We start from the raw sequence: 25,394 nt of genomic DNA on the forward strand, positions 1-25,394 counted from the left end.
AGGGGGTGTGGGGGGGGCGAGGCTGGCCGGGAGCGGCCCACGTGACGCGCGGCCCCGCCCCTCCCGCGGGAGAGAGCTGTGGGGGCGGGCCGAGTCGAGCCCCGCCCATCGCCCCGGCCCCGCCCACCGTTCCGATTGGGCCGCGTCGCCCCCGGAGGCGGGGTCCCCTCGGCATCCCGCGGCGTCCGCGCTAACCTTTGTCTGGGGCTCCGCGCTGGGGCGGCGTAGGGGCCGGTGGGGGGTGTGTGCTTCGGCTGTCGCACAGAGCGTTAAGCCCCGCTGGGCTCCGCCGGGACCGGGAGGGCAAGTCGGGGACGCTGACTCGTTAAGTAGTTGGAGGGAAAAAGGCGTACTCGACCCGACCCCGCCCCACCACCACCAAAAAACCCGACAGATTTAACGGGCAGAAGCTCCCCACTTTAAGTCCTTGCAGTGACTCCTGTCCCGGTGCCCTCGTCCTCCCCAACCACGGTTTCCTCGGAGCTCTCGGAGCTCGCGTCAGTTGGTTGCATCAGGCCCGAGTGCAAGACGTGCGGTGCAAACTGTGGGGTGGGTAGAGGGTCCAGCGCTTCTGCAGAGCACGCGCCGGCAGGACCCAGACCAGAGCGCACGGCGGAAGGGGCGCCCCGGGGCCTCTTCGGAACCCCGCACAACGCTCTAACGATGAGATGCAGTTACCCGGTATTTAAATCCCTGCGGGGACCTGCACCTTTAAGCGCCCCCCGTGCCCGAGCGGGCCCCCGAGGCGCCGCCCACATCCGCCCAACATCACTTCCTTCAGGTTGGAGGGGGAAAAAAACCAATCTGGGCACCCGGGGGGGCCGGGCTGAGCGGCGGTGCGGCGCCACCTCCTCGCGCGGCGGCCCGGAGCAGCCGCCTCCGCCGAGATGTCGCCTCGCCTCGGGGCCACCTGTTGGCTGGGCCTCGGTCTCCTGCTCCTCGTCGCTCCTTCCGAGGGGCGCGTCGGGCTCGGAAAGGGTGAGACCTCGTCCCCACCCCGATCCTCCCCGTCCGAGCCCCTCTCGCCGGGGCGGAGGCCGCCCCGGGTTCCTTTTTGTCTGCCGGGTCGGTGGGGTAGGGAGAGCTCGGCCCGCGGGAGGGCTCAGGAGGGAGGTTGGGCCTGAGGGCGCTCTCGATCCCAGGCCTGGGGAGGCGTCAGGAACCGTCGCCTCTCCGCCCGAAGAGGGAGGGAGGGTCGGTCGCTGAGTCTGAAGGTGCCTCACCGCCACCAGGACCGGGCTCTCGATTCCCCGGGAGATACCGAAGGAAGGGCCTGACGAAGGCCAGGTGTTTGCTGGAAAGTCACCCACAGTAGCCTCCGGTGTGGTTCAGCTGGTGCGTTGGGAGAAACTGATTTTTGTAGAGAGAGGCATCAGGGGTCGGGAATGAAGGGTAGGAACCGTGAACCCCGACTCCACGCCGTTGCCTCCTCTTCTGAACTTGAACACCCTCTCGTCGGTTCTTCTCTGAGAGCTGAGTGGGCTGTAAATGGACGCCAACGCCGCCTCGGTTATTCTGTGTCCTCACCTTGTTGTATGGGCTTGTGCTGCTGCCGGTTGCGTGTTTGCTAAGTGTGGTATCTGCCCACGTGCGTCCTGCCGGTTCTTCGCCTCCTGAGACGGGGTCTCAGTGAGTCTGAGCTCAGGCTAGAGGGGCTGGCCAGTGAGCTCACGGGATCCCGTCCCCAGTGTTTGGAGTTCCGTGCATGAGTCGCCATGCCAGGCTTTTATATGGTTACTTAAGAGTTGAACTCAGGCCTCTTGGTTTTCTCAACTGTTCTTACCCGCTGAATCATCTCCAGGCTCAGTCATTCGGTTTTTATCTTTAATAAGATTTACTTTTTGTGTCTGCGTGTGTCTCCGTGTGTATAGACGTGAATGTGTGGCCCAAGGAGGCCGGAAGAGGGTGTCAGTTCCCCAGGAGCTGGAGCTACAGCAGTTGTGAGCTGCCTGACATGGGTGCTGGGAAGTGAGCTCGGGTCCTCAGGAGGAGCAGCAAGTTCTCCTAATCATTGGGCCATCTCTCTAGTCCCTGTTGGTTTGTCTGTTTTTAATGCTCCTTATTTTTACATTCGTCGGTGGGCAGTAAGATTGAGGGGAAACTGAGTGGGCCTGAGCACGGTCGCCTCTGTTCAGTGTTTTCAGTTTTGATCACCAACCATGTTTTGATCATTGACTTGGGTAGCAGAGGCATGCAATGAAGGGAACAGACAAGGTTCCTGCTATTCAAGTCAGAGAGAGAATGAGAATAGGATAGATTCAAGACAGATTAATAAAAGACTTTCAGCTTATGTCCTGGTTGTGGTAGAGTAGGAAGTAAAAAAGCTGAGGATGGCAAGCGAACTTGAGTTGGGGAGGTGAGGAAAAGCTTTTCTTTTCTCATTTTGTTTTTGAAAAAAAAGTTTTTCTAAGGTGATTTGTGGGTTTCTACCTTTAAGGGAAGTGATTAAAACTGCACGGTGAGCACTATTAAGTCAAAATGTTTCAGATACTGATACTTCTATTGTGAAACAGACTGGTATGTATTCAAAATAAACTTGTAAGGGCAGAGGGAGAATGGAGAGCTAGGATGTCTGCGGATCTGAGTTCAATGGGTTCTGCCAGTGCGCAAATGAGCCGCCTTTGACCAGCAGCTTCATCTCTCAGGCCGCAGCACTCCGTGACTGTTACGCTCAGCCTGCCTCATCCTCTGCTCCGAGACTGCTGTGTGTGGAGTGCCATGAAGTGCTGGATGAATACCAGTTCTTCGTCAGCTGGTAGATTCTGTTGTTCAGTTAGATAATTGGCTGATAAACAACTCCAAAACACATTGAGGCCTTTAATCCCTGGATGTGAGGCAGAAGCAGGTGGATCAGGAGTTCCAGGGACCTCAAGGGGGAGAGTTAGTTTGTGACAATTCAGTGAAAAAAAAAAAAAGAACAGAAGGCACTACCAAGTTACACACTTGAAAACTATCCAATAAGTGAAATATTGTTATTATTTCCCCCATTGAGGAATAGTTACTTGTTCCGAAAAGGAATTAATTGTATTTCAAGTGTGTGTTTTATGTATTGCTTATGTATAAATTCTTTGGACATAAGTATCTCTCACCCCACCTCAAAAACTAAAACTAAAAATAAAATAAAAGGTGCTACCTGCGGGAGCAGTCCCTGAAATTTTCCATGAGTGTTGTTTCTTCCAAGATGTCTAGCCCCAGCTCTTTCCAGAAGACACCTTGGTGGTTGGCAGAGTGGCCCTCCTGTCCTTCCCCAGCCGTTGTTGTTATGCAAAGGAAGCACCGTGCTGTGCAGTAGAGTGTACTAGGCTGGAATTACTAAGCCTAGAGTTTAACCTTGGTCAGGCCATTTAGCCAGCATTTAGGCAGCTGTGGTCTTCTGGTGACCATTTATCAGGTGCAGGGGTTGGCCTAGAAGTGTGACCCCAGGCCTTGAAGCTCAGCATGCCAGTGTCCAAACCCTCTTTCATTATTCTCAGTAGACCAAAAAACTGAAAATAGAAAGAAGTGTAACAGCTAACGTTTATTTCCTGTATGCCAGCTTCCCAGGTACCACCTGTGCATTCTTCATACGGGTTAATTCTCAGAGTGACTATGAGGTGGGTAGTATTTTTCTTATCATCCCCGTTTTGTAGATGAAGAACTTATTAAAATGGGGCATTAGGCATTAACTAGTAACTAGAGAGCAGGAAGGTGAATAGTCCCAGAGCCCATGTCCTTAAAGCAGTGCTCGGCTCTGACCGCCAGTGAAGAAACTAGAAAGAGGCTGTTGGTGTGCTCTCCCGCCCGTGATAGAAATAGACGCCTTCGGCTTCTGCAATTAAGAGCTGGCACAGTAGCACATATGCTCCGTGTCCTGTTGATGGCTACAGTCACTTCGTGAGGCGTATTTCTGCAGGCTGTACTTAGCATTTGTGGGCTCGGTGGAAGGGCTGACCTAGGACTCCAGTCAGCTCTCTCACCACAGACATCACTTGGCTACGCTGTTCCCTTACCTTGCAGGTACAATGTTGTCTACCTCGGGTGGGGCTGCCCCGGGCTGACATTTGATCTTCTGTTATTTAGGTTTCACCAGGTGGAGCATGGGGGTGACACTTTTCTGACCTCTTTAAACAATCTAGGACAAAGAGCTTGGACACTGACATAAATACTGTATGTAGAAATGGCCTTTCCTGTTTTAAATACCATCTTGATGAAGAGGGGGAAAAAAGCTGTTGACCTGGGCACCTTTAGCTTCCTTTGTGGACAACTGGCATAAAAATTGTCTTGTCGATGACACCTTAGACAACTGGACTGTCTGCAGAGGTTCCGTGCTGCCATGGCCAAGAGCCTGACTGCTAAAAGCTACCTGTATAAATTCTCTTTCAATGGGAAAGGGAAGAACAAAAACACAATCCCCACAGTGTTCTATAGCCAAAGTCGGTGTTCTTGAGGTGCGTTCCTTCATTTATTCTTTAAGCATTGCTAGCGAGCCAGTGATGTGTTCTGAATGGGTCAGCAGATGCAAGCGTCTGTGCTCTAGTCCTAGCTCTACTTCCATGCAGTGGAAGCCCAGGCAAGCTCTTTAACTTCAGTGTCCTTATCTGTAAGAAAAAGGATAGAGTTACCACCTTATGTGGTGGTTCTGAGAATAAATTAAATGCCTGTAAACATGTTTTGAAAATTGCTGTGCTTAGAAAAAAATTACCCAGCTGGGCAGTGGTGGCATACACCTTTAATCCCAGCACTTGGGAAGCAGAAGCAGGTGGATCTTTGAATTGAAGACCAGCCTAGTCAACAGAGAAAGTTCCAGAATAGCCAGGGCGACACAGAGAAACTCTGTCTCCAAAAGACAAGAAACAGAAACTAACATTATCAATGTTTATTTTTGTTAGTTACATAAACTTTTGTTTTACATTTCCTTGCATCCGTGCTGCATTCAGGAGAGCTGGCCACCCCATCTCTGCATCGCTATTTTAATCTATTCGTTGGCTCTTTAAAAGTTATGTCTGCAGGAAAATTGAGCAAAGCTCAGTAGATTGAAGCCCTTGCTGCACAAGTGTGCTGACTTAAGCTCTGTCCCCAGAACCAACACGAAAGTGAGAGAGAATTCACTCCATAACGTTTTCCTCTGAACTCTACACATATGGTATGTGCTCCTACGTGTACATATCATGCACACACGCACAGGGCACACATTTAAAAAAAAAAAAAAGAGCAGAAAATAAGAGTGTACACGAATGCCCTTCTCCACTTCCTATATGAGCATCTTATGTTAATATAGGATGTTTGTCACAGTTGGTGAGCCAATATTGACACATCTACTAATGAAGACACCCAGGTTATATTACATTTCACTCTCCATGTACATTTTGTGCATTTTGACAAATGTAGTGGCGCTATTAGTTTGCCAGTGCTGGAATTGCTGAATCGTCAGGTCCAGCCTGTTACGTGGATCCTGGAGATGGGACTAGGCTCTCCATGCTTGTGGAGCAAACAGCTCACCAACCGAGCTGTCTCCTCAGCCCTAGCTTGGATGGTTTAAACAACAGAAATTTATATTGCTGATTCTGCAGGTTTGAAACCAAAATCAAGATGTCGGCCGGGTTAGTCTCTGCTTGTTCACAGCTATCAGCTCTCTCCAAAATCAGGACCCTGGGGATGGTGGTGCAGGCCTTAAATCCCAGCACTTGGGTGGTAGAGGCAGGCAAATCTCTGAGTTTGAGGCCAGCCTGTGAGTTACACCCACATTACCTGTAACTCCAGTCTTAGGGCTCCTGACACCCTCATGGAGCTAAAACACAAAATTTCATTGGCTCTTTAAAGACCGTATCCTCAAACACAGTCATAAAATACTGGCGATTAGAACTTCAACATCTACAGGGAGAGACATCACGCACAGTCAGGCTGTAAGAACCTGTATGTGACAGGGCATCGTAGCATTCTAAAATAGCTTGCTAGTGACCCAGGCCTGTGTGAGGTGGGTGCTGGGGTTCACACTCAGGCCCTCATGGTTGCACAGCAAGCCCTTCACTACCTGAGAAAACTCCTCTGCCCGGGCTCTGTCTGTCTCTCTGTCTGTCTGTCTGTTTGATTTTGAAACAGAATTGGATGAATCCCTGGCTGGTTGGCCTCAAACCTCAAAACCTTAGTATGACTCCAAGAACGGCCTTAAATTTAATGACTCTCCTGGCTCCACATCTTGTATGCTGGGATTGCAGATGTGGGCCACCCACATGAGCTGTTTCTCTAAACACTTGATGTGTAGTTGTTTGGGTCTGTGGTTGATAAGCTTGGTCCCTAAGATCCTCCTTGTCTTGCTTCTGATCGTTTATTTTCTAGCTGTGTTGCTTCTGATCATTTAGTTTGTGGGCCTGTGGTGGTGAACTCACAGTGTTGGTCCTGACAGGGTGAAGTGCACTTGGGAGAGCCTCAGGCTTGTGTCCACGTTGTCACATCACAGCAGATGTTTGCTCTTGGCGTGAGCGACCTCACCTTTGCTTGCTCTGCTGCCGTTGTTTTACCTTGTGTTTGTGGATGGGTTTCCATTATTGCCGTGAGTCCATTCTGCAAGTTGTTTTATCTGGGATTTCATTGTTCTGTGGGTGGGTTTCTTTTCAGGCTGGTTAGTTTGCTTGTTGACAAAGCAGGATCCGATTGGCCAGGTTTGAGCTTGCGAGTGAAGTGATGACTAACACCTTCAGCACCTTCCAGTTCTCCTGGGCATCCTCCCAATTTCACTCTCAATTGTTCACTCCTCAGGATCAAACTTTGGGCCTTAGGCAGGTGACACACCCCCCTCCCTGTTGGCAGTGCTGTCCAGACTCAAAGACTGTGGTGGTTAGCTTGGATACTGCTTTTCTTTCCCTTTGGAAGAACACTGATAACAATTAGATGTTATTCATTTGGGGGAATACATTTCTGAAAGACAAATGGGGTGACTGAAAAGGCACAAGGTGCTGGGCAGTGGTGCCACACACCTTTAATCCCAGCACTCAGGGGGCAGAGGCACGCGGATCTCTGCCTGGTCTGTGGGACAAGTTTTAGGACAGCCGGGGTTACACAGAGAACCAGATCTCTGAAACCAGAAACAAACAAAACAAAAGGGAAAAAGAAAGAAAGAGAAGGCACAAGGCTGGATGTTAAATCCCAGGTTGGTTATTTAACAGTGAGGTGACCTGGTATAGCTGACTGGCTTCTCTGAGCCTCGGAGCCTCATCTGTAAAGAAAAGCAAACGCTACTCCATACTGATGTCTATACACTAAGACTATGTTAACATTTTATTACAATTCAACAATAACCTTATGAGAGAAATTTTTACACCCATTTGAGTCCTGAGAAAACTGAAATACAAAGAGGGGAATTATTGTTAAAACAACATGAGTTGGCTTGTGTAATCTGCTGTACACATAGAAGGTGGCTAATAATAGCAGATATGAGGAACATCTCAGAAGAGGGGCAGGAGAGTAAAAGCCAGAGGATGGGAAGGAGTGATGTGTAAAATCAAGCTTTTATTCGCCTGTTTCAGTTGTTGCCTCTGTCTGCTAACTTAAGCCTCGTCCTGGAAGCTTCTGGCCTCCATATAACCTAACCTAGGCCTAGAATGTTTTCTGCCTCTGAGACTTACTGCTGAATAAGCTCACCCCTTCTTGTTCTTTCTGAGCTCAGAGCTGGCTATTTAAACTCAGCTGTTCTGGCTCCAACTCCTCTCCCAGCTGACTTATTCAATCTAGCTTTTCTTTCAGGCCTCTGAATTGCTCTGCTTGTCCTCAAACTAATTTTTGCAGCCTCTTCTAATCTTCTGGCCCTTTCTCACTTTTCTGGCTTGTTCTTTCATTCAACCTCTCTCTGTAACACTCTCCCAGTAAAACTGGCCCCTTCTCTCTGCATTGCCCATTAAGTAGCTTCCCTTTCCTCTCCTCGGATCTCCTTTTCTGGCACTCAGTTAAACATCACTTTCAAACATGAGCGCTTTCTTCTAACTAACTTTACTTTCATTGTTTGGGATTACTGGACCTAAGCCAGAGCAGCCATTTTCTGAATTAACATTCCTCCACAGTGCTGTGAACTGATGCCTTCTGGATGTGACATAGCTGCTGTAGCATGAACTGTGGCTCCCTGCACAAGGGCCTCACAAGGCCCCCTCCTCTGTGAGGAGGACAGGAATTGGCACAGAACATATCAAGAGTTCTCAAAACAAAGGAGATTTATTTGCCCCAGAGGGACAAAAGGCAGGGGATAAGAGACAAAGACAGGAGGGAGATGAGGGGCAAAGGACAGGGGGTGGGGAAGGGATATATGCCCTGGAGGGACAAAGGACTCCCTCTGCATAGAGAGGAGACACAGGTGGCCCATAAGCAAGTAGCACAGGGAGAAACCCCGTGATAGGATGTGCTGAGATGTTTTGATTGGGCATGTTAGTCAGAGTAGCCAAAGGGGGCTTTTGATTACTGATCTAAATACTTTGATGGCTGGACCCTGGTGGTCAGCCTCAGGAAGAGGAAGTAACCAAATAAAAGACTAAATCTTGGTGGCTGGCGCTAGGAATGTATCTGGCTAACTGAGGGGAGGGTAAAAGGCACACCCAATGAGTGCCACGTTTGCGTGCTCAGCCAGCTAGAGCCCTTCAGCAGGTATACCACTCAGTGGTTGCTGGAGGAGGAGTCGTTCCTCAGGGGTGTGGGCACTGCCACGTTACCCTTGCTCAAGCAGACAACCTCCCACTAGGCTCCTGCAGCAACCCTAACTAAGTGGACACACACAAATAGGAGAGGACTTATGAGGAAGAGGGCTTCAGTGGGCAGGGAAAGAATAAAAGAGGATACACACACACACACACACACACACACACACACATATATGAAAATTTGAAAGGACAAATAAAGTAAATAGCAGCTAACATAACCATTGACATTTCCTAGACATAACATAAGATTATGTGATTTGGCTCAAATAAGATTTCAAGAACTCTTGTATGGAGTACTTGGAACAGTCTGCTGCGCGCTAGGGAAGCAGGGAAAGATCAAGAGGTTTGGGCCCAGCACTTAGGGAATTCCCCTTGGAGGAAAGGAAACAGACACACAGAGGTCTAAAGAGTCTGGGAAGTGTAGTGATGGGGCAAGGATGGAGTGGTTTGAGAGCAGGCCCTGTCAGAAGAAAGCCCTCTGGGCACACACCTCAGTGCTGAGGGCAATCTGGGAAGAAAGGCAGTTTGTTTGTTCTGTTTTTAAGACAAGGTCTCTCTTGTAGCCCTGGCTGTCCTGGAACTCTGTGTAGATCAGGAAGTCACAAGGATCCTCTTGCTTGCTTGTAGACCAGGAAGTCACAGGGATCCTCTTGCTTGCTCTTGGTCTGCTAGGACACACCCAGCCAGGTGTCATTTTCTTACTGAAGCCTTTGTCTCCTTCAAGAGTTGACCTTTTATCCTTGGGACGGTAGATATCCTCTGACATTCTTCTCACTAAGCAGTGATGTAATTGAAGAAGATCACGCTGGGCCAGGCATTTGGTCCAGGCGCTTGTCACAAACCCCACCAACCAAAGTTCAATCTCTGGAACCCACATGGTGGAAAAGAGAGGGCTGACTTTTTTGTTTTGTTCTGTTTGTTTTTTTGAGACAGGGTTTCTCTGTGTAGCCCTGGCTATTCTGGAACTCCCTCTGTAGATCAGGCTGGCCCCGAATTCACCAAGATCACCTGCCTCCGGCACCTGAGTGCTGGGATACAGGTGTTCTCCCCCACTGACTGGTGAAGGTTGTCCTCTGACTTCCACACGAAGGCTGTGGCATACGCATGTCCACATAAATGCAGTTTTAAAAAGAAAAAGAGCGTTCTGGCTGAATTGTGGGAATAAAGACAGTTAGTGCACCTGACTATTACTTCCTTGTACTGATAATCTGAGGGAGAAATTAGTGTCTTGAATTTATAGATGGTGAGACTGGGACTTACGTGGCTTCATTCAAGACTTCACACACTTGGGACGTGGAGTTACAGACCCGTGTCTTTTTGAGTCTACAGCTGCACTCTTTTCGTCTCGGTGAGGGTTCTTTCTGTTTACTGAGTAGGACATTCCCATTCATTCTTAAAGTATTGTTGGCATGGTTTGTGCTAGTTGACAAAGCATTCCACATCATTATTTAAATGGTGTTATTTCCACTCAGAGGCCTGAGCACAAGTTTGTGGAATGTGACTATCTATGGTTCAGTATGCCCAGAAAACAATGGCGATCGCTGGATATTGAACCAGGCTCTTGAAGAGGAAAGTGCTTTTTTTTTTTCTCTCTCTCTGTTCATGGTTCTTTTACAGCATGTCTTACTTCTTTCTTGTGTGTATGTCCTTTGTTCGTTGTATGGATGTTTATAAGGCTCTTTCCTTCTAGGTTTTGGAGACCATATTCACTGGAGGACTCTCGAAGATGGGAAGAAAGAGGCAGCCGCAAGGTATAAGTCGTGGTGTCGGCTGTTTGCAGTAACAAGCGTTCTTGTCGTTAACCTAGCGTTGCTTTCAGATGACGAGCCGAGTGAAGGCCCCACAAGAACTAGATGATTTCCCCAGTAACAAAAACTTAGCGCTTACTGTACACCAGGTGTTAAACAATCCAAATTAATGAATTTAGTTTCACAACATTTCCATGAAGTATTGTTACTTTCTTTAGAAATGAAAAAGTAAATCACTTAATGGTTAATTTGTCCAAGCTCCCAAGTTAGTACCTAGCAGAACTGAGCTTTTGACAACTCCTGTAGGCTCTGTACCCTCAGTCAGTGAGTTACACTGCCTAAAGCCTAAAGCTAAAATAATGTCATGTTCCAGGGAGGTTTAGTTTATGAACAAACAACCCAGAGCATAAGGAGTTGTGGAAAGAAGGCAGAAGCCAGGAACTGTCAGTTTTACATGGATTGGTTTATTTATAGTCTCTATAACCTCTGAGATTGGAACAACTATGAAATAATTTGATATTTTATAGAGAAGGAAACTGAAACACAGAAAAATGAGATTACTTTTGAGCATTTAAACTGCTATTAAGTGGCAGAGTCAGAACTTTTATTTCTCTGCCACACTCTCTTAGAGACTTACTCTCCTCCAGCATGTGAGTCCTGTATTGTACCACACTCCTGGCACAGGCGTGCTCACACTTAACACTCTGCACCTACCAGACTAGTGCTTATTGCTGAACAGATCCCGCAGCCTGGTCACACTGGGCTCTCAGTGTCATGAGAGCCTCTGCAGCAGGATTGCCAAATTCAATAGTAAGAATAAAAGATGCCCAGCTAAATTTAAATTTCACACAAAGGAAAATTAAATATGTCCATACAGCTTATGCAACTTAAAAAAAAATCATCTTAAATTCGGATTTAATTGGAAAACCTGCATTGTATTTGGCAACCCATTTCCATTAGTCTTTCAAGTTCAAAATGAAATGATTCGACCAGAGGGTGTAGTTCAGTGGTAGAGAGCATGCACAGGGCCCCAGTACAGCACCATCTCCAAACAAATAGAAACAAATTCAAGTATCAGTCAAAAAACCTCAGTGACTTTTTCTGGGCAGCTTTTTCACTTCTGCTCTTCACGCTAGTGTAAGGCTACCCATAGCGTTTTTTGTTTTTTGTTTTTGTTTTTTGAAACAGGGTTTCTCTGGGTAGGTCTGGCTGGCCTGGACTCATTTTGTATACCAGGCTGGCCTGGAACAGTAGTCTGCCTCCCTGACTGCTCGGATCCTTGATTTCTTTTGGGGAACAGTTTTATGTTCATCTCTGCCCTCAGCCATGGAAAGATGTTGACTGAAATAGTTGTTATGAATAAACGTTTACTAAGACCTACCAGGTGCGGGAGAAGTCCTGAATAGAGAAGCAGTTTTGTAAATTGCTTTCTGTGTGCTAAATGTGGCGCTAGTAATTTTGCTGAATGCCCACTAAATCCTAATAAATAGATAGGCGTGTTCTCTGACGGAGTGCAATTTTGAGGCCTTTAATATTTGGTGTAAACAACTGATGCTATTCAAATCTCTGCGTCTCCTTTTTGAGAACGTTGGTTAGTTCCCGTTTCCCATAGAAACAAAAGGCCCTGTAAGAGCGTAGGAAAACAGGAAGTGTGGGGTTTACTTCCGGTTCGTGCCGGAAGCTGACGCAGAGCGTCTGCACATGGCTGCCCCTGGAGAGGATGCCGCTCGTGGTGTTTTGCGGGCTGCCTTCCAGCGGCAAGAGCCGGCGTACGGAAGAGCTACGCCGGGCGCTGGCCGGCGACGGCCGGGCCGTGTACGTGGTGGACGACGCCTCGGTGCTGGGCGCGCGGGACCCGGCAGTGTACGGCGACTCTGCCGGGGAGAAGGCCCTGCGCGCCGCGCTGCGGGCCGCGGTGGAGCGGCGCCTGAGCCGGCAGGACGTGGTCATCCTGGACTCCGTCAACTACATCAAGGGCTTCCGCTACGAGCTGTACTGCCTCGCGCGGGCCGCGCGCACGCCGCTCTGCCTGGTTTACTGCGTGCGACCCGGCTGGCCGAGCCGCGGGCTCGGGGAGGCTGACGCCGCCGAGGAGGACGGGAAACCTCAGGCGGCCGGCGCTGCGCGGGAACAGCGCGCCGCCAGCCCCTCGGCAAACGGGGAACTCCCGGCCGCTGCCCCCGGGGAACCGGATCCAGAGGAAACCCTGCCGTCCACTCCTCCAGCTGTGGGGACCCCCGAGTCCGGGAGATCTGCAAAGTCCAGTGCCTTCTCTCCCGAACTTTTGGAGTCCTTAGCGCTGCGCTTTGAGGCTCCTGACTCTCGGAACCGCTGGGATCGCCCCTTGTTCACCGTGGTGGGTTTAGAAGAGCCGTTGCCCCTGGCCGAGATCCGCTCTGCGCTGTTTGAGAATCGGGCACCCCCACCCCATCAGTCCACGAAGTCCCAGCCTCTGGCCTCTGGCAGCTTTCTACACCAGCTGGATCAGGCCACGAGCCAGGTGTTGACTGCTCTGATGGAAGCACAGAAGGGCGCGGTACCCGGAGACTTGTTAACACTTCCTGGCACCACAGAACATCTCCGATTTACCAGGCCTTTGACCTTGGCAGAACTGAGTCGCCTCCGTCGCCAGTTTATTTCCTACACTAAAATGCATCCCAACAACGAGAACCTGCCTCAGTTGGCCAACATGTTTCTTCAGTATCTGAACCAGAGTTTGCAGTAATGTGGTGGTGGGCATTTTGTCTGGATTCTGCTATACTTTGTCTGGAAAGAATAGTCTAAGGTCTGCAGAGCATACGATAGTACTAGGGTTGCTAAGTTTGACCGGCTCATTTTCTGCCTCTCTGCCGTTCCCCAAGAATATATATAGCATAAACTGAGGCGAAGAATCGCTAGGTCCAGAAATACCAAGTGGCTTCGGTTGGACTCTACTTGAGGGTACTTTTCCTTCCATCAGAATGGAAGAGACTTGTTTTAAATCGACTGTAAGAAGAAACCGAAGATAAGTTTTGTATTGACGATGGTCCTTTTATACTACAAGTATTTTTGAGTACAGTACTTCTTGTTACTTATCCTGGAGCTTCGAACACAGGTGAATCTTCTGTCCCTGGGAAACTGATATTTGTGTAAGACAACCATTAGCCATTTCCTCTAATAAAATCTTGTGAAGTTGTCTGCTGGACTCTTAATTTCATGTTCCCCCTGAAGCTTAATATTTTACATAGACATGTATTATCGTATACAAAGAGTTTGGTTTATATATTGTGCCACATTCGGTAACGATTTGCTTTATTGCATATTTCAAGACAAACATCACTATAATCTTAATTTTGTTGGTAACAAACAGTAAGTACTGAATTTGCATTATCTGTATGATTCAGATGTATCTTTGACCTTGAGAAGTTGTGTGAAATGCAAACATGCTTAATAGTATGAAGGCTAGCCATCACAGAACGAACTGTGCAGTGTTAACTGGCTGCCAGGAGGTGTCTTCAGAAGAGCTTGAGAAAGTATTTGAAATCCCACTGTACAATAATTTTACCACTCAGGGAGGCTGAGGCAGGAGGGTTGCCAGTTTTAGGCTAGTTTAGGTTACATAGTTTGAGAGCCTGAATCAAGTAAAAATAGGACGATGTGGTAGCCTGGAATGCCGGGAGTGCTTGCCTCCAAGCCTAACTAACATAACAGTCTTGAGTTCAATCCCTGGGGCCTGTTCCATGAAAGGGAGGGCCTCTGAGCTCCACAGTATACATGCATTCTCTCCTACTTGTTTGCTAGGTCCTCCCCTTCCGGAGTGTGTGTGGGTGCACACACACGCGTGCACACATAGAAAAATATTTATTTATTGTGTGTTTGGGGGGAGGGATCTTGCCACATCTCCTTGGGTGGCCTGCTCACTGTAGATCAAGCTAGCCCCGAATTCAGAAACCAGCCTCCAGAATGCTGGCAGCGGAGATGTGTGTCACTGTGCCCGGAGCATAACTAACTAAAAAGAAGTTTCTAGAGTTGATTGTGAGGCTATAGTATTAGGCTTACAAAATATTTGGCACATAATAGTCACATTCAACACACTAGTTATGGTCACCTGGATCCTGCCATCTACGCCTGTTTTTCTCATGTGGTTTATAATCCTTTACTAAGTAATCCCGGAGGCCTGAGTCAGTCCATTCAGCTTGTTAGGCGGAAGGTGAGCTGGTTTGCCCTACACTTACCTAACCACAGCTGATCATGTAGACCAGCCCTGGTGTATAGCAACTGCTGGGGTGGGGGGTCAGTCATAGTCTGTGTGTCACATAGGGGGTGTCAAGACAGCTGAGAACACTTGGCTCAGAAAGTCTAACTGCGGTGGAGAGGGTGACTAAGATCTGGGGATCTAAACTCAAGCCGTCATGCTTCTACAGCAAGCATTTTACCTACTGAGCCATCTCCCTGGCCCTGTCCAGGATTTTATAGCGTAGTTTTGTACTTAGCATAGTAATGAAGGTTTTTTTTATTTACACTTTTAATAATTATGAAATAGTAATCATTTGGACATACAATAACATCTAAAATAGTTGATTTGATGTTTTCCTTCTACCTCATTTTCTCCCTATGTTTAAAGCCCAAATTTGTAGAAATTACAGAAATATCAGCACTTACTGTAGTTTTTCTGATAACAATCTGTGGCTTAAGTAGTTGGTTTGTTACAGTTCTCGTTGTAAGTTCCTGTGCATTACTCTTTGACTCAGTGAACCGATTGTTTTGCTCTAGAGTACTTTTGAAGAGTTTTATTGGAACACAGTTTCTTTGTTTTTCAGTGGCTTGCCGCTGATGGTGATCATCCATAAGTCTTGGTGTGGAGCATGCAAAGGTGAGTGTTTCCTCCCAAGGCCAGGCCTCAGACGTGTAGTAAGTGTTAGTGCTGACTGACGCTGGCAAAGCACTGCTGATTGCCTTGAGCAAGACGCAGGAAGTGCTCCACACGTTCCCTCCCTTACAAGTCTGCAGTGTCTGCCGGTGTGTGAGCGGAGTTGAGAGTATTAAGATTCAGTTACATAGAGTGTGGAGTTAAATGTCTTAGTGTCATGGACAGTCCGTCACAGCAGAAGCTGGAGTCCTGTGCAGTGGAACAATAGCTGGTTTCGGGGAGGAGAGAACCAGTCAGAACTGGAGGACATTTTTACTGGAGTCTTTTGCCTGTGTGTCACCAGTGAGTAGGACACAGCTACAACCAGGAAGATCCTAGTTAAAAAGAAGTGCAGCTGGGCAGGCCGCTCATGCCTGTAATCCCAGCACTCAGGAGTCTGAGGATACCCCGGACAACAGAATGAGTCTCTGTCTCAAAAAAGGGGCTAGAGAGACCTGGCTTGGTGGTTAAGGGCACACACATACTGCTCTGCCGGAGGACCTGAGCTTGGTTCCCAGCACCCATGTCAGGTGACTTATCCCTGCCTGTGACCCCAGCTCCAGGGGAATCTAACACCTGCCACCTCTGACCACTTGTATTCATGTAAATATACTAACCCCACACACGTGATCGTAATTAGAAGATAGTTGCATGGGTTCTACCGACAGACCTTGTTTCCTTCCCCCACCCCCCTCTTTGGTTTTTCCAGAGAGGGTTTCTCTATGTAGCTTTGGCTGTCCTGGACTTGCTTTGTAGACCAGGCTGGCCTTGATCTCAAAGCGATCTGATCTGCTTACCTTCTGCTTCCCTGAGTTCTGGGAATTACAGGTGTGTACCACCATGCCCAGCTTTTTTTCTTTTTTTAAACTTATCGTGCATATATATATACATATTTTTTTTTCTTTTTTGTTTTTTCCAGAACAGGGATTAAAGGCATGCACAGCCACCACTTGGCTTTTTTATTTTAGTTGATTTTTCTTTAGTACCCATTTTATTTGTTTATATTTTACATATGAGTGTTTTTTGCCTGCATGTATGTATGTGAACCACACTTATGCTTGGTACTCTCAGAGGGCAGAAGAGGGTAGATCCCCTGAAACTGGAGTTACAGATAGTTGTGGACCTTGGGAATCAAACTCAGGTCCTCTGCAAGAGCAGGAAAGTGTTCTCAACCCCTGAGCCATTGATCTGGCCCAGCATTCTATCTATATTTATTGTATGGTGTTTTGTTTTGAGACAGGGTAATAGTACACTCACTGTGAATTAAAAGATGACCTCAAACTTTTGATTTTCCATCTCCCAAGTGCTGGAATTGCTAGCGTGTGCCACTACCCCCGAGTGCTTGGAATCTAAGCCGGAGCCCTGTGAGTGCCAAACAAGCACTTTACTGAGCCTTGCCCCCAGTCGAGGTCAGCTTCTCCCCACCGACTGCTAATGTTGTGAACAAGCAAACTGGGGGGGGCCAGTGAGATGGCTTATTGTGAAAAGACATTGCTGCACGAGTCTGGCATTCTGGGCTTGATTCCTGGAACCCCACAGAAAGCTAAAAGAGAACTGGTCCCACTGAGCTGTCTTCTGACCACGTGTGTTACAGGACATGTGCATTCACACGCTATAATTCTTTGCTTTTATAAAAGTGTGTGGAGGTCAGAGGACAGCTTGTGGGAGTCTTCTGTGTAGGTTATAGGGATTGAACTCAGGTCATTAGTGGTAGCCAGCATCCTTACCCACTGAGCCATCTCTTCGGCCCATAAATATATATTTTTTCCTTTCTTTTGAGACAGGGTCTCACTGTGTAGACCAGGCTGGCCTCAACTTTGTCAAGATCCTCTCCTGTCTGTTGTCTCCATTAAGGATTTGTGCTGTCCCACTCAGCTCCCTTTGTCCTTATTTCATAAATGGGAATGCACGTTGCAGTCACATAGCATTGTGTGCCAGAAGCAGGACAGAGCCTAGCTGCCCAGTTCTGGTTTTATGACTATATTTTGTTTTTTAATTCTTGTCCTTATTACGTCTTATTGTTGAGACAAGGTCTTACTATGCAGTTTTGGCTGTCCTGGAACTTGCTCCGTAGACAAGGTTAGCCTGGAACTCACTATCTGAGTATAGAGCCTGGAAGTAAAAGTGTGTTATACCACACCTGGCATTTCTTTTCTTTCTTTCTTTCCTTCCTTCCTTTTTTCCTTCCTTCCTTCCTTTCTTTCTTCCTTCCTTCTTTCTCCCTCTCTCTTCTTTTAAAATTGGGTTAGGTTTGACTAACATTGCACAGGTTGGTCTTAAACTCAAGTACGTGCAGGTTACCTGTCTGCCTCAGTCTCCCCGGTAGCTGGGTCTACAAGTGTGTGCCACTGTGCATTCCGGAGGGTTTGGTTTTAGTTATAATTGTGCATGTTGAGGACCTGTGTGTTTGTGTGCATGTGGAGTCTGGAAGTCCACCGTGGCTGTCCTTTTCCAATTGTCTTCCACCATAGTTTTTATTTCCTTTTATTTATTCCTGTATGTGTCACATGATGTGTGGCCTGATGCCAGAGGACACCTTTGTGGATTCATAGACTCTGGGGACCAAGTTCAGGTTGCCAGGCTTGCACGGTAATTCCCTTATCTACTCAGCCATATTTCTGGGCCCCTGTCATTGGAACCTGGAGCTACCAGGTTAGGTGAGGCTGACTAGGAAGCAGCCATTCCCAGGGATCCACGGATTGCTACCTCCTGGACGTTGCCATTACAAGTGCATGCCATCATCCCCTGCTTTTTTTTGGTGAGTGCTAGAGATTGAATTTACGCCTTCATGCTTGCAATGCCAGGCACCTTACAGACAAGAACACCCCCAGCTCTCGATTCTAGTTCTTTAGACTTAACAGAAGTTTCAGTTCTGTAAGTTAACTTAGCTAATGCCTGAGCCATCAGTGAGAATTGGTGATGTCTATACTCATTAGTATTTGGGTATGATAATATTTCTGTCATTGCAATATCTTTTTTCTTTTTTTTCTCCTTAGCTTTAAAACCTAAATTTGCAGAATCTACAGAAATTTCAGAACTGTCCCATAATTTTGTTATGGTAAATCTGGAGGTAAGACTTAAAGAATGTCTCCTCTTCCTTCCCCCCTCCTCACTCTGTGATTTTAAGGGATTGTTTTAGATTTAATATAAGGTAATATGGGCAGAACTGGCTATGTGTTGTTTTTCTCTTGACCTCTCATACTAGGAATTATAGGACAGATGTATTGGAAACCCATCAAGTATTAGAGAGGAAGCAGGAATTGTCACCGTCCTGCAGTGAAACTTGGATACCACCTGAGTGAAGGCTGAGGGGAAAGAGAGCAAGGCGACACAAAGAAGGACACCAAATCTAGGCTCCGATCTGGTTGTCATTTACTGAACGTCAGTAAATTTTAACGGCAATTTTACTTGGCCAGAACATATGAGGGCTCATTCAAGGTTACACAGAACCTGCTGTCTGGTTACCATGGTTGCATGGAATATACTGTCTAGTTCTCAGGGTCAGAGCCCTCTGCTGTAGAATTGCCAGGGTCAATCTCTGAGACACCAAGCTTTAGATTAGAACCAGGGCCAAGAGGCCGAATTCCACTGCTGAGATGCGTACTCCAGTTTGCCATTAACTCCAAATGGGCTGCCACAAGGAATGGAGAATTAGGATATGTTTTGTATCTTCGTATATTTTCCCTCTAGATAGTCTATGTTTCCTGCAAAGGTTGATTCACTTGGACACCTACTAGGTGCTCAGCTGTGCTGGCCTTCCATGCGCAGCCTTCCTGTTTCCTTGAGGAGGCATCTTCCATACTTCATACAGAATTCAGGTCTTGAGCATATCAAGCATTAGAAGGGATATTTTAAGTCATGGTATCGTTCCCATTTTATAGAAAGGTCTGAAATCAAGTATGTGATTTTTGTCAAAATCCTAATAACCTAATAATTGAGAAATACCATGATTGAGCAGTGCTCCCTTCCAGACCATCCTCTTCAGATGTGAGATCATGTAGACTTTAAGTGATGCTTCCAGACATGAGTTCCTTTAAAGAAATTGTTGGCTTAAACATAGGTCAAGAATCTTGTGAACATATTAACAGTCACCATGGAGGCTTCATGTTGCCTGTATAGCTAGTGGACAGCCCAGTGCTGATTAGAGCAGCTTAAACAAATGGCCCTGTTTAGTCCCTGAAATGGGAACCTCCCCACAAGTTGTAAAATTAATGTCTTTCCCTGTGAACACGATCTCGTTAACTTTCTGGGGTGAACTGGGATTTCCCATTCACAGAGGACAAGATGTTCCCAGTGAGTGCTCTCCAGCTTCAGAAAGCATGCCATGGGCTACAGAGATGGCTCAGTGCTTAAGAGCACTTGACGTTCTTGCAGAAGACCCAAGTTCAAATCTCAGCCCCCAAATGGTGGCTCCAAACCATCTATAACTCTAGGAGATCCGATCCCTCTCCTGTCCTTCAAGGACACCGTGCACATATACAGTGCACAGACATACACGGGGGCAAAAAACTCAACACGATAAGATAAGCTGGATAATTAGAAAAAAAGAAGTGTGGCCACAGTGCCAGTCTTATCCATGCATTCAGGAAACAATGTGTGGGAGCTAGTGATGGGGCTGGTGGGAGTGCAGCGGTCAACAGAACAGAGTTCCCTCAGAAGTACATTCTAGCACGGGACAACAAGTAAAATAAAATACACACGGTGGTGTTTAATGCTGTGGCTGAAAGTGAAGGGTGAAGGAGCTGTAGTAATTCACGATTTAAAGCAGGTGTCCAGGAATGAAAATTATATTTGATCAAAAATCAGAAGCAGGAGAAGGAGTGAGGCTGGGGGTAACCGGGGCGGGGGACAGACAGAACAAGTCCAGAAGCCTGAGTTAGGAGTGTGTCTGGCTTGTTGGATGACAGCAACAGTCAGTGGGTTGATGTGTCGAAAGAGGCCTGAACAAGGTAGAAGTTTGAGAAGAGCCAGGGGAATATGGGCAGGTCACATGGGGGGACATGGGCGGGTCACACAGAGCCTCCTGGCCTGAGCAAGCCATGGGTCTACTGAAAGGCTCTGAGGAGAGGACGAATATGCTATCCATGGTTTCTAATTAATCTTAACAGGATGAAGAGGAACCCAAGGATGAAGATTTCAGTCCCGATGGGGGTTATATCCCACGGATCCTTTTCTTGGGTAAGGCAAACGAGCTTGTTGGGTGACCCAGGGCGAGCTGTGGACAGTGAAATGATGAGCATGGGAGCTATACCAGGGACAAGCTGAAGTGTCCAAAAGCCAGGGCCCCGGGCAAGAGGCTGCATGCCTGTAGCTCCAGCACTAGGGAATCTTGTGTCTGAGGCTGGCCTCGGCTACAGAGACCCTGAGGTGGTGGTGGTAAGAATATGAATATGAGAATGGACATGCTTTTCCATTAAATAACTGCTTTCTGGGGAAATCTGACCTTCCATAGGATGACATCTGACTGTGATGTCCACAGTCATTTGGAAATCATCCATGTATCACACAAACATCTAAGACCTCCTAGGGAGAGAGAAGCAGTTTCCACCCCTGGGTGTATATGCAGTTGAGCCAGTGGGACAGCATGGCCAGACATGTGTCTGGTTTTTGTGGTTTTGTTTTGTTTTGTTTCTCTGTGTAGCCTTGGCTGTCCTGGAATTAACTGTGTAGACCAGCCTGGCCTTGAACTCACAGAGATCCACTTGCCTTTGTCTCTCAAGTGCTGGGACTAAAGTTGTGTGCCCTCATGCACAGCTTTGCCGTTCAACAATTATCTATCTATTTTTGAGGCAGGGTTTCTCTGTAACAGCTCTGGCTCTCCTGGAATCACTCTGTAGACCAGGCTAGCCTTGAACTCACAGAGATTTACCTGCCTCTGCTTTCTGAGTGCTGAGATTAAGGCATATACCATCACACCCAGCTCAATTTTTCTAAAATAGGAAACATCTATGATCCCAGCACTGGGGAGTAAAGACAGGAGGATGGATCAGGAGTTCAAGGCCAGCCTGTTACATAGGAAGTTTGAGAACATCCTAGAATACATGAAACCCTATCTCAAAAAAAAAAAGAAAGAAATTAATATACAGAAAACAGCTGGCCAGATTTAGCAGATGCTGCAAATGAAGAAATATCATCATCAAGGAGAAAAGGAGTAGTCCAGAAAGGGAATAGTATTGCCAGGATATGGGGTGGAGGAGGTGAACTGTGTTCAGGGAAGTACATGTCATTTTTATGATTATAACATGGGACACGATGGGCTGCAGAGGTGGCTCTTCTCTCCCGAGGGCCTAGTGTACAGGTGGTCGGGTACCTTTCTGTTGTAATCACCACCTCTCCACACCTTTGTCTTCAACAGATCCCAGTGGCAAGGTGCGCCCTGAAATCATCAATGAGAGTGGAAACCCCAGCTACAAATATTTCTACGTCAGTGCTGAGCAAGGTACAGTTCTGAGAGGAAGAAGGCGGGTGGTCCCGGGCAGGTCTGTGACAGAAACCTATCCCCCTATGAGCCTGTGGGGCTGAACACCTCCCTCATGACGAGCTTTCGGCTAGATCCTGTATTGAATACCATTGGAAGCTGAAACTCAGCCTTTCCCCAGTGCCTTAGGCTCCAGCGGAAGAACAGGAACTGAGGGCTGCTGGAAGCTGGAGTTAGATTTGTTTTGTTTTCCCATCACACCGATACTGCTCTTCCTGCTGGAATCCAGAGGAAGAGGAAAACAAACTTAGCAGTTTCATGGGTATTAACTAAATGGACAAGCAATGTACGAGTTTGTTCCTGGGTCTGGCAAGATGGGAAGGGTAAAGACACCCACTGCTAAACCAGGCCTGAGTTGGATCACCAGAGCCGGTAGGAGGCGAGAACTGACTGCTGCAAGTTGTCCTCTGACCTCTGTGCAGGTGCAGTCATCTAGGAGTGCTTTTCTCACGCACGCGCATGCTCACACACACGCTCACACACACGCGCATGCAGAAAATAAATAAAAATGTAATACAAAGTAATAATCTTTCCTAGAAAGACACCAAGACATTTCAAACCATGACAGCAAGTGTGTGGTAAAGCTTTCCAGGAGCACGTGGCTTCAGTCCCCAGGGGTGCGCTGTTGTCAGCGAAAATGGGAAAGGCACATTGCAGCCAGAGGGAAGGCTGAAGGATCTGCCTCGCTTTTCGGTGTCTAGATTTTGGAGCACTGTCATTTCCAAGGCAGGGGCTGGCCTTGGTCCTCGTGTTGTCCCTCCCTCTCCTGAGCTTTACTAAGTTGTCACGTATTACCTGTTGTTAGGTTGCCGAGTCATTGGTCATGCTATGCTCTGTCCTTGGCACTCTTATTCCTAGGATAGGAAAGGGGGAAAGATGGAGGTATGTTGTCTCTCTGCCTCCTGGGCTAGGAGCATGTGTCCACCGCAGCCTAATATCGGAAGACCTCGTAGATGTTGGCGTTAGCTGCAGTTTCCCCACAGAAGGGCAATGGCTTTCTGTCCTAAACACCTGTCTCTCAAGGGTCACCTTCCCTTTAGCTCTTAACAGCTGCTATTGTCAGCCCACGCTGACAGCCCAAAGGTGAGCACAAGGCTCTTCCCTGAGTCCTCCTGGCTTAGTCAGCATGAGACTGGAAACAGTCACACCTGCCTTTATTAAAAGCGTAGGTAGAGCAGGGCCAAACTAACTTGTTAGCTGCTTTTGTAAGCATATATGGGGTTGCAAGGTTCCCAAAACAGCCTGGCCCAGCCCGGCGCCTGCCCTCCTGCTGTAGAGCTTCACCCACAGGCCTGCAGTGACGGCATGCCTCAGTGCGTAAGACTTCCGTCTGTCTCTGTCTTTCCTTAAGCTTCTCCTTTCCCCCTGGAAACTTGGCTTTTTCTATTATCGTTTATTAATAGTAAAAATGATTAAGGCCTTCAGTAAAGATCACTTCCTCTCGTAGAGTGCACGTGTGTGCGTGTTTACGTAACATCATGATCAGTGTGATCTAAACTATAGGGAATGCGATAAATTCAAGTCATTCCAAAGAGGGGCAGCAGGAAGGGGTCCCAGCTTCCCGGAGCCAAGTGAGCATGCGCAGTCATGCTAGCGCGCAACCAGCTCAACAACCGGCGGTTCTGTAGGTCTTCGGAGTTTATGAAACACCTGTATTATCCATTCTCTTTGATTGTTTTTCGTTGTTGTTGTTGTTGTTTTTTTAACAGCCCAAGGTAATAGAAAACAGGTCAGGGCTGAAGCCCAGAGCCAGCTCGTAGTCCGGGTCTCACGCTCTTGTGTTTCTCCTAAAACCTTTAAAGTCTGTTTGCTGTCTGGTGTCAGGTGGTGACGCTGCGCACACTGACCCCTCCCCTTCCCGTTATTCCAGTTGTTCAAGGGATGAAGGAAGCTCAGGAGAGGCTGACCGGCGATGCCTTCAGAGACAAACACCTTCAAGATGAGTTGTGACGACCGAGGAATCCCCCAGAGCAGTTAAACCACCGGGAACCGTGCTGCTACCCACACCGGAAGGAGCGCTGGCCATGGCCGTGGCCTGCTGAGGGAAGCCAGTCTGCGGAGCCGGCAGCATGGCCGACCGAGTCTTCTGCTCCCCCTCTCCACACAGCCATTCCTCTGAATGTAAAGAATGAAACTATTTGATACAAAACTTGAGCCACTCGGACACTCACTTCATGTCAGTATTTAAGTCTTTACCCATTTCTCCTGCTCATGCTGAAGTGAACAGAAAATGGAAGTGTCTTTTCTATTGTGTACAAATTGCAGGAATTCCTTGCCAATTTTTTAAGAAGACATTCTCCTTTTCTCTTGGTAATAATCCTGGGCTTCTTCCTGAACCCCTCCACCCTTCCTCCTTTGCTCAGACATCCCCGTTTGCACGCATGCGTGTCAAGAATGGCTGTGTGCGGGACTCAGCCCCAACTGGAAGCATGCTTTCCCTGTTGCTGTTAGAGAAACTGAAGCCTTCAAGCCTGCGTGGAGCCATTTTGTCAATCCAGCAACTGTATTTTTGTACTGGGGTTAAACAAACACAAAAGATTAACTATTGTTTCATTAAGCTTTATTAAAACTTAAAACAGAAAGATGCTGTGGTGGCCTTTCATTACTGGACAGAGAAGGGGTAGCTACTGAGGAGGAGGAAGAAAACTGGCTTGTGGCTGATTCCTAGCCTGTCCCTCTACCACCCACATCAAAGGTGTTTCCTTTGTTGTTGTTAAGGTGGAATCTCTGTTGTCCAGGTGTCCACATCAGCTTCCTGAGCCTCTGAGCACAGGGAGAGCCACCACCATCCCTTTAAAGCCTGGCTGTCACCTGTAGTATAGCACAGGCCTTTTCTCTTTCCTAGACTTACTTGTGACAGCCCGGTAACTCTTCTGTGATATGCTACTGTAGCCTGTCTTCCTGGCTTTCCCCAGAAGGATGTTTTCAGAGCTGGCATCCATGTTGCTCCCCTGCTAAAACCCTTTACTACTTTCTTCAAGATTATGTTACTCCCTTGCCAGGCCGGGTGGTACATACCTGTAGTCCCAGCACTCGGGAGCCAGAGTCAGGCCAATCTCTGTGAGTTCAAGGACAGCCTGGTCTACAAATCGAGTCCAGGACAGCCAGGGCTACACAAAACGATAGATAGATAAGTGTTAACTCCCTTAAAAATGTTTGGGCCTTCAGATGGCCAAGCATCTTGGAATTGCTCACAAGTGTCACCCCATTTTAGTTTTTGCTTAGTCTCCTCAAAGCCCTGAGAAAGGTGCTATTTCACTAAATAGTTTTGGGTTTGTGTATGTGTGTGCATCTGGGCATGTGAATGCCACGTGTGTGCTTGTGCTTATGGAGACAGAAGAGGGTTACACCCAGGAGCTAGGGTGACGGGCAGCTGTGTGCTGGGAACTGAACTGGTCCTCTGGAAGAGCAGCAAGCCTTCTCACCATCATCTACCTCTCCAGCCCTACTTCTTTTTTTCCTCCTTAATACAGGGTTTCACCGTATTACCCTGGCTGGCCTGGAACTCAGAAATCCACCTCTGCCTCCCAAGTGCTGTGATTAACCGTGTGCTCCACGGTTTAAAAGCTCCACGTTTAAAGCTTCTCTTTAAACGCTGTCAGCCAGCCTAACTTACAAAG

General features: G+C 47.7%; 2 protein-coding genes across 2 annotated transcripts; both read left to right on the forward strand.

Moving 5' to 3' along the window:
- The first annotated feature begins 765 nt into the window (after positions 1-765).
- Positions 766-24,356, forward strand: Txndc12 (thioredoxin domain containing 12). The gene is made up of 7 exons (XM_055628805.1): positions 766-978; positions 10,351-10,411; positions 15,208-15,260; positions 18,293-18,366; positions 20,405-20,474; positions 21,652-21,735; positions 23,645-24,356. The coding sequence occupies exons 1-7, from the start codon at positions 888-890 to the stop codon at positions 23,722-23,724; spliced, it is 513 nt and encodes a 170-aa protein (XP_055484780.1). The 5' UTR covers positions 766-887; the 3' UTR covers positions 23,725-24,356.
- On the forward strand, positions 10,420-13,585 carry Kti12 (KTI12 chromatin associated homolog). The gene has a single exon (XM_055628804.1). The coding sequence runs from the start codon at positions 12,129-12,131 to the stop codon at positions 13,131-13,133; it is 1,005 nt and encodes a 334-aa protein (XP_055484779.1). The 5' UTR covers positions 10,420-12,128; the 3' UTR covers positions 13,134-13,585.
- Positions 24,357-25,394: the final 1,038 nt, after the last annotated feature.

This window comes from Psammomys obesus, unplaced genomic scaffold (assembly GCF_907164565.1).
Source record: "Psammomys obesus unplaced genomic scaffold, mPsaObe1.curated_primary_1811, whole genome shotgun sequence".
NCBI classification, from domain to species: domain Eukaryota; kingdom Metazoa; phylum Chordata; class Mammalia; order Rodentia; family Muridae; genus Psammomys; species Psammomys obesus.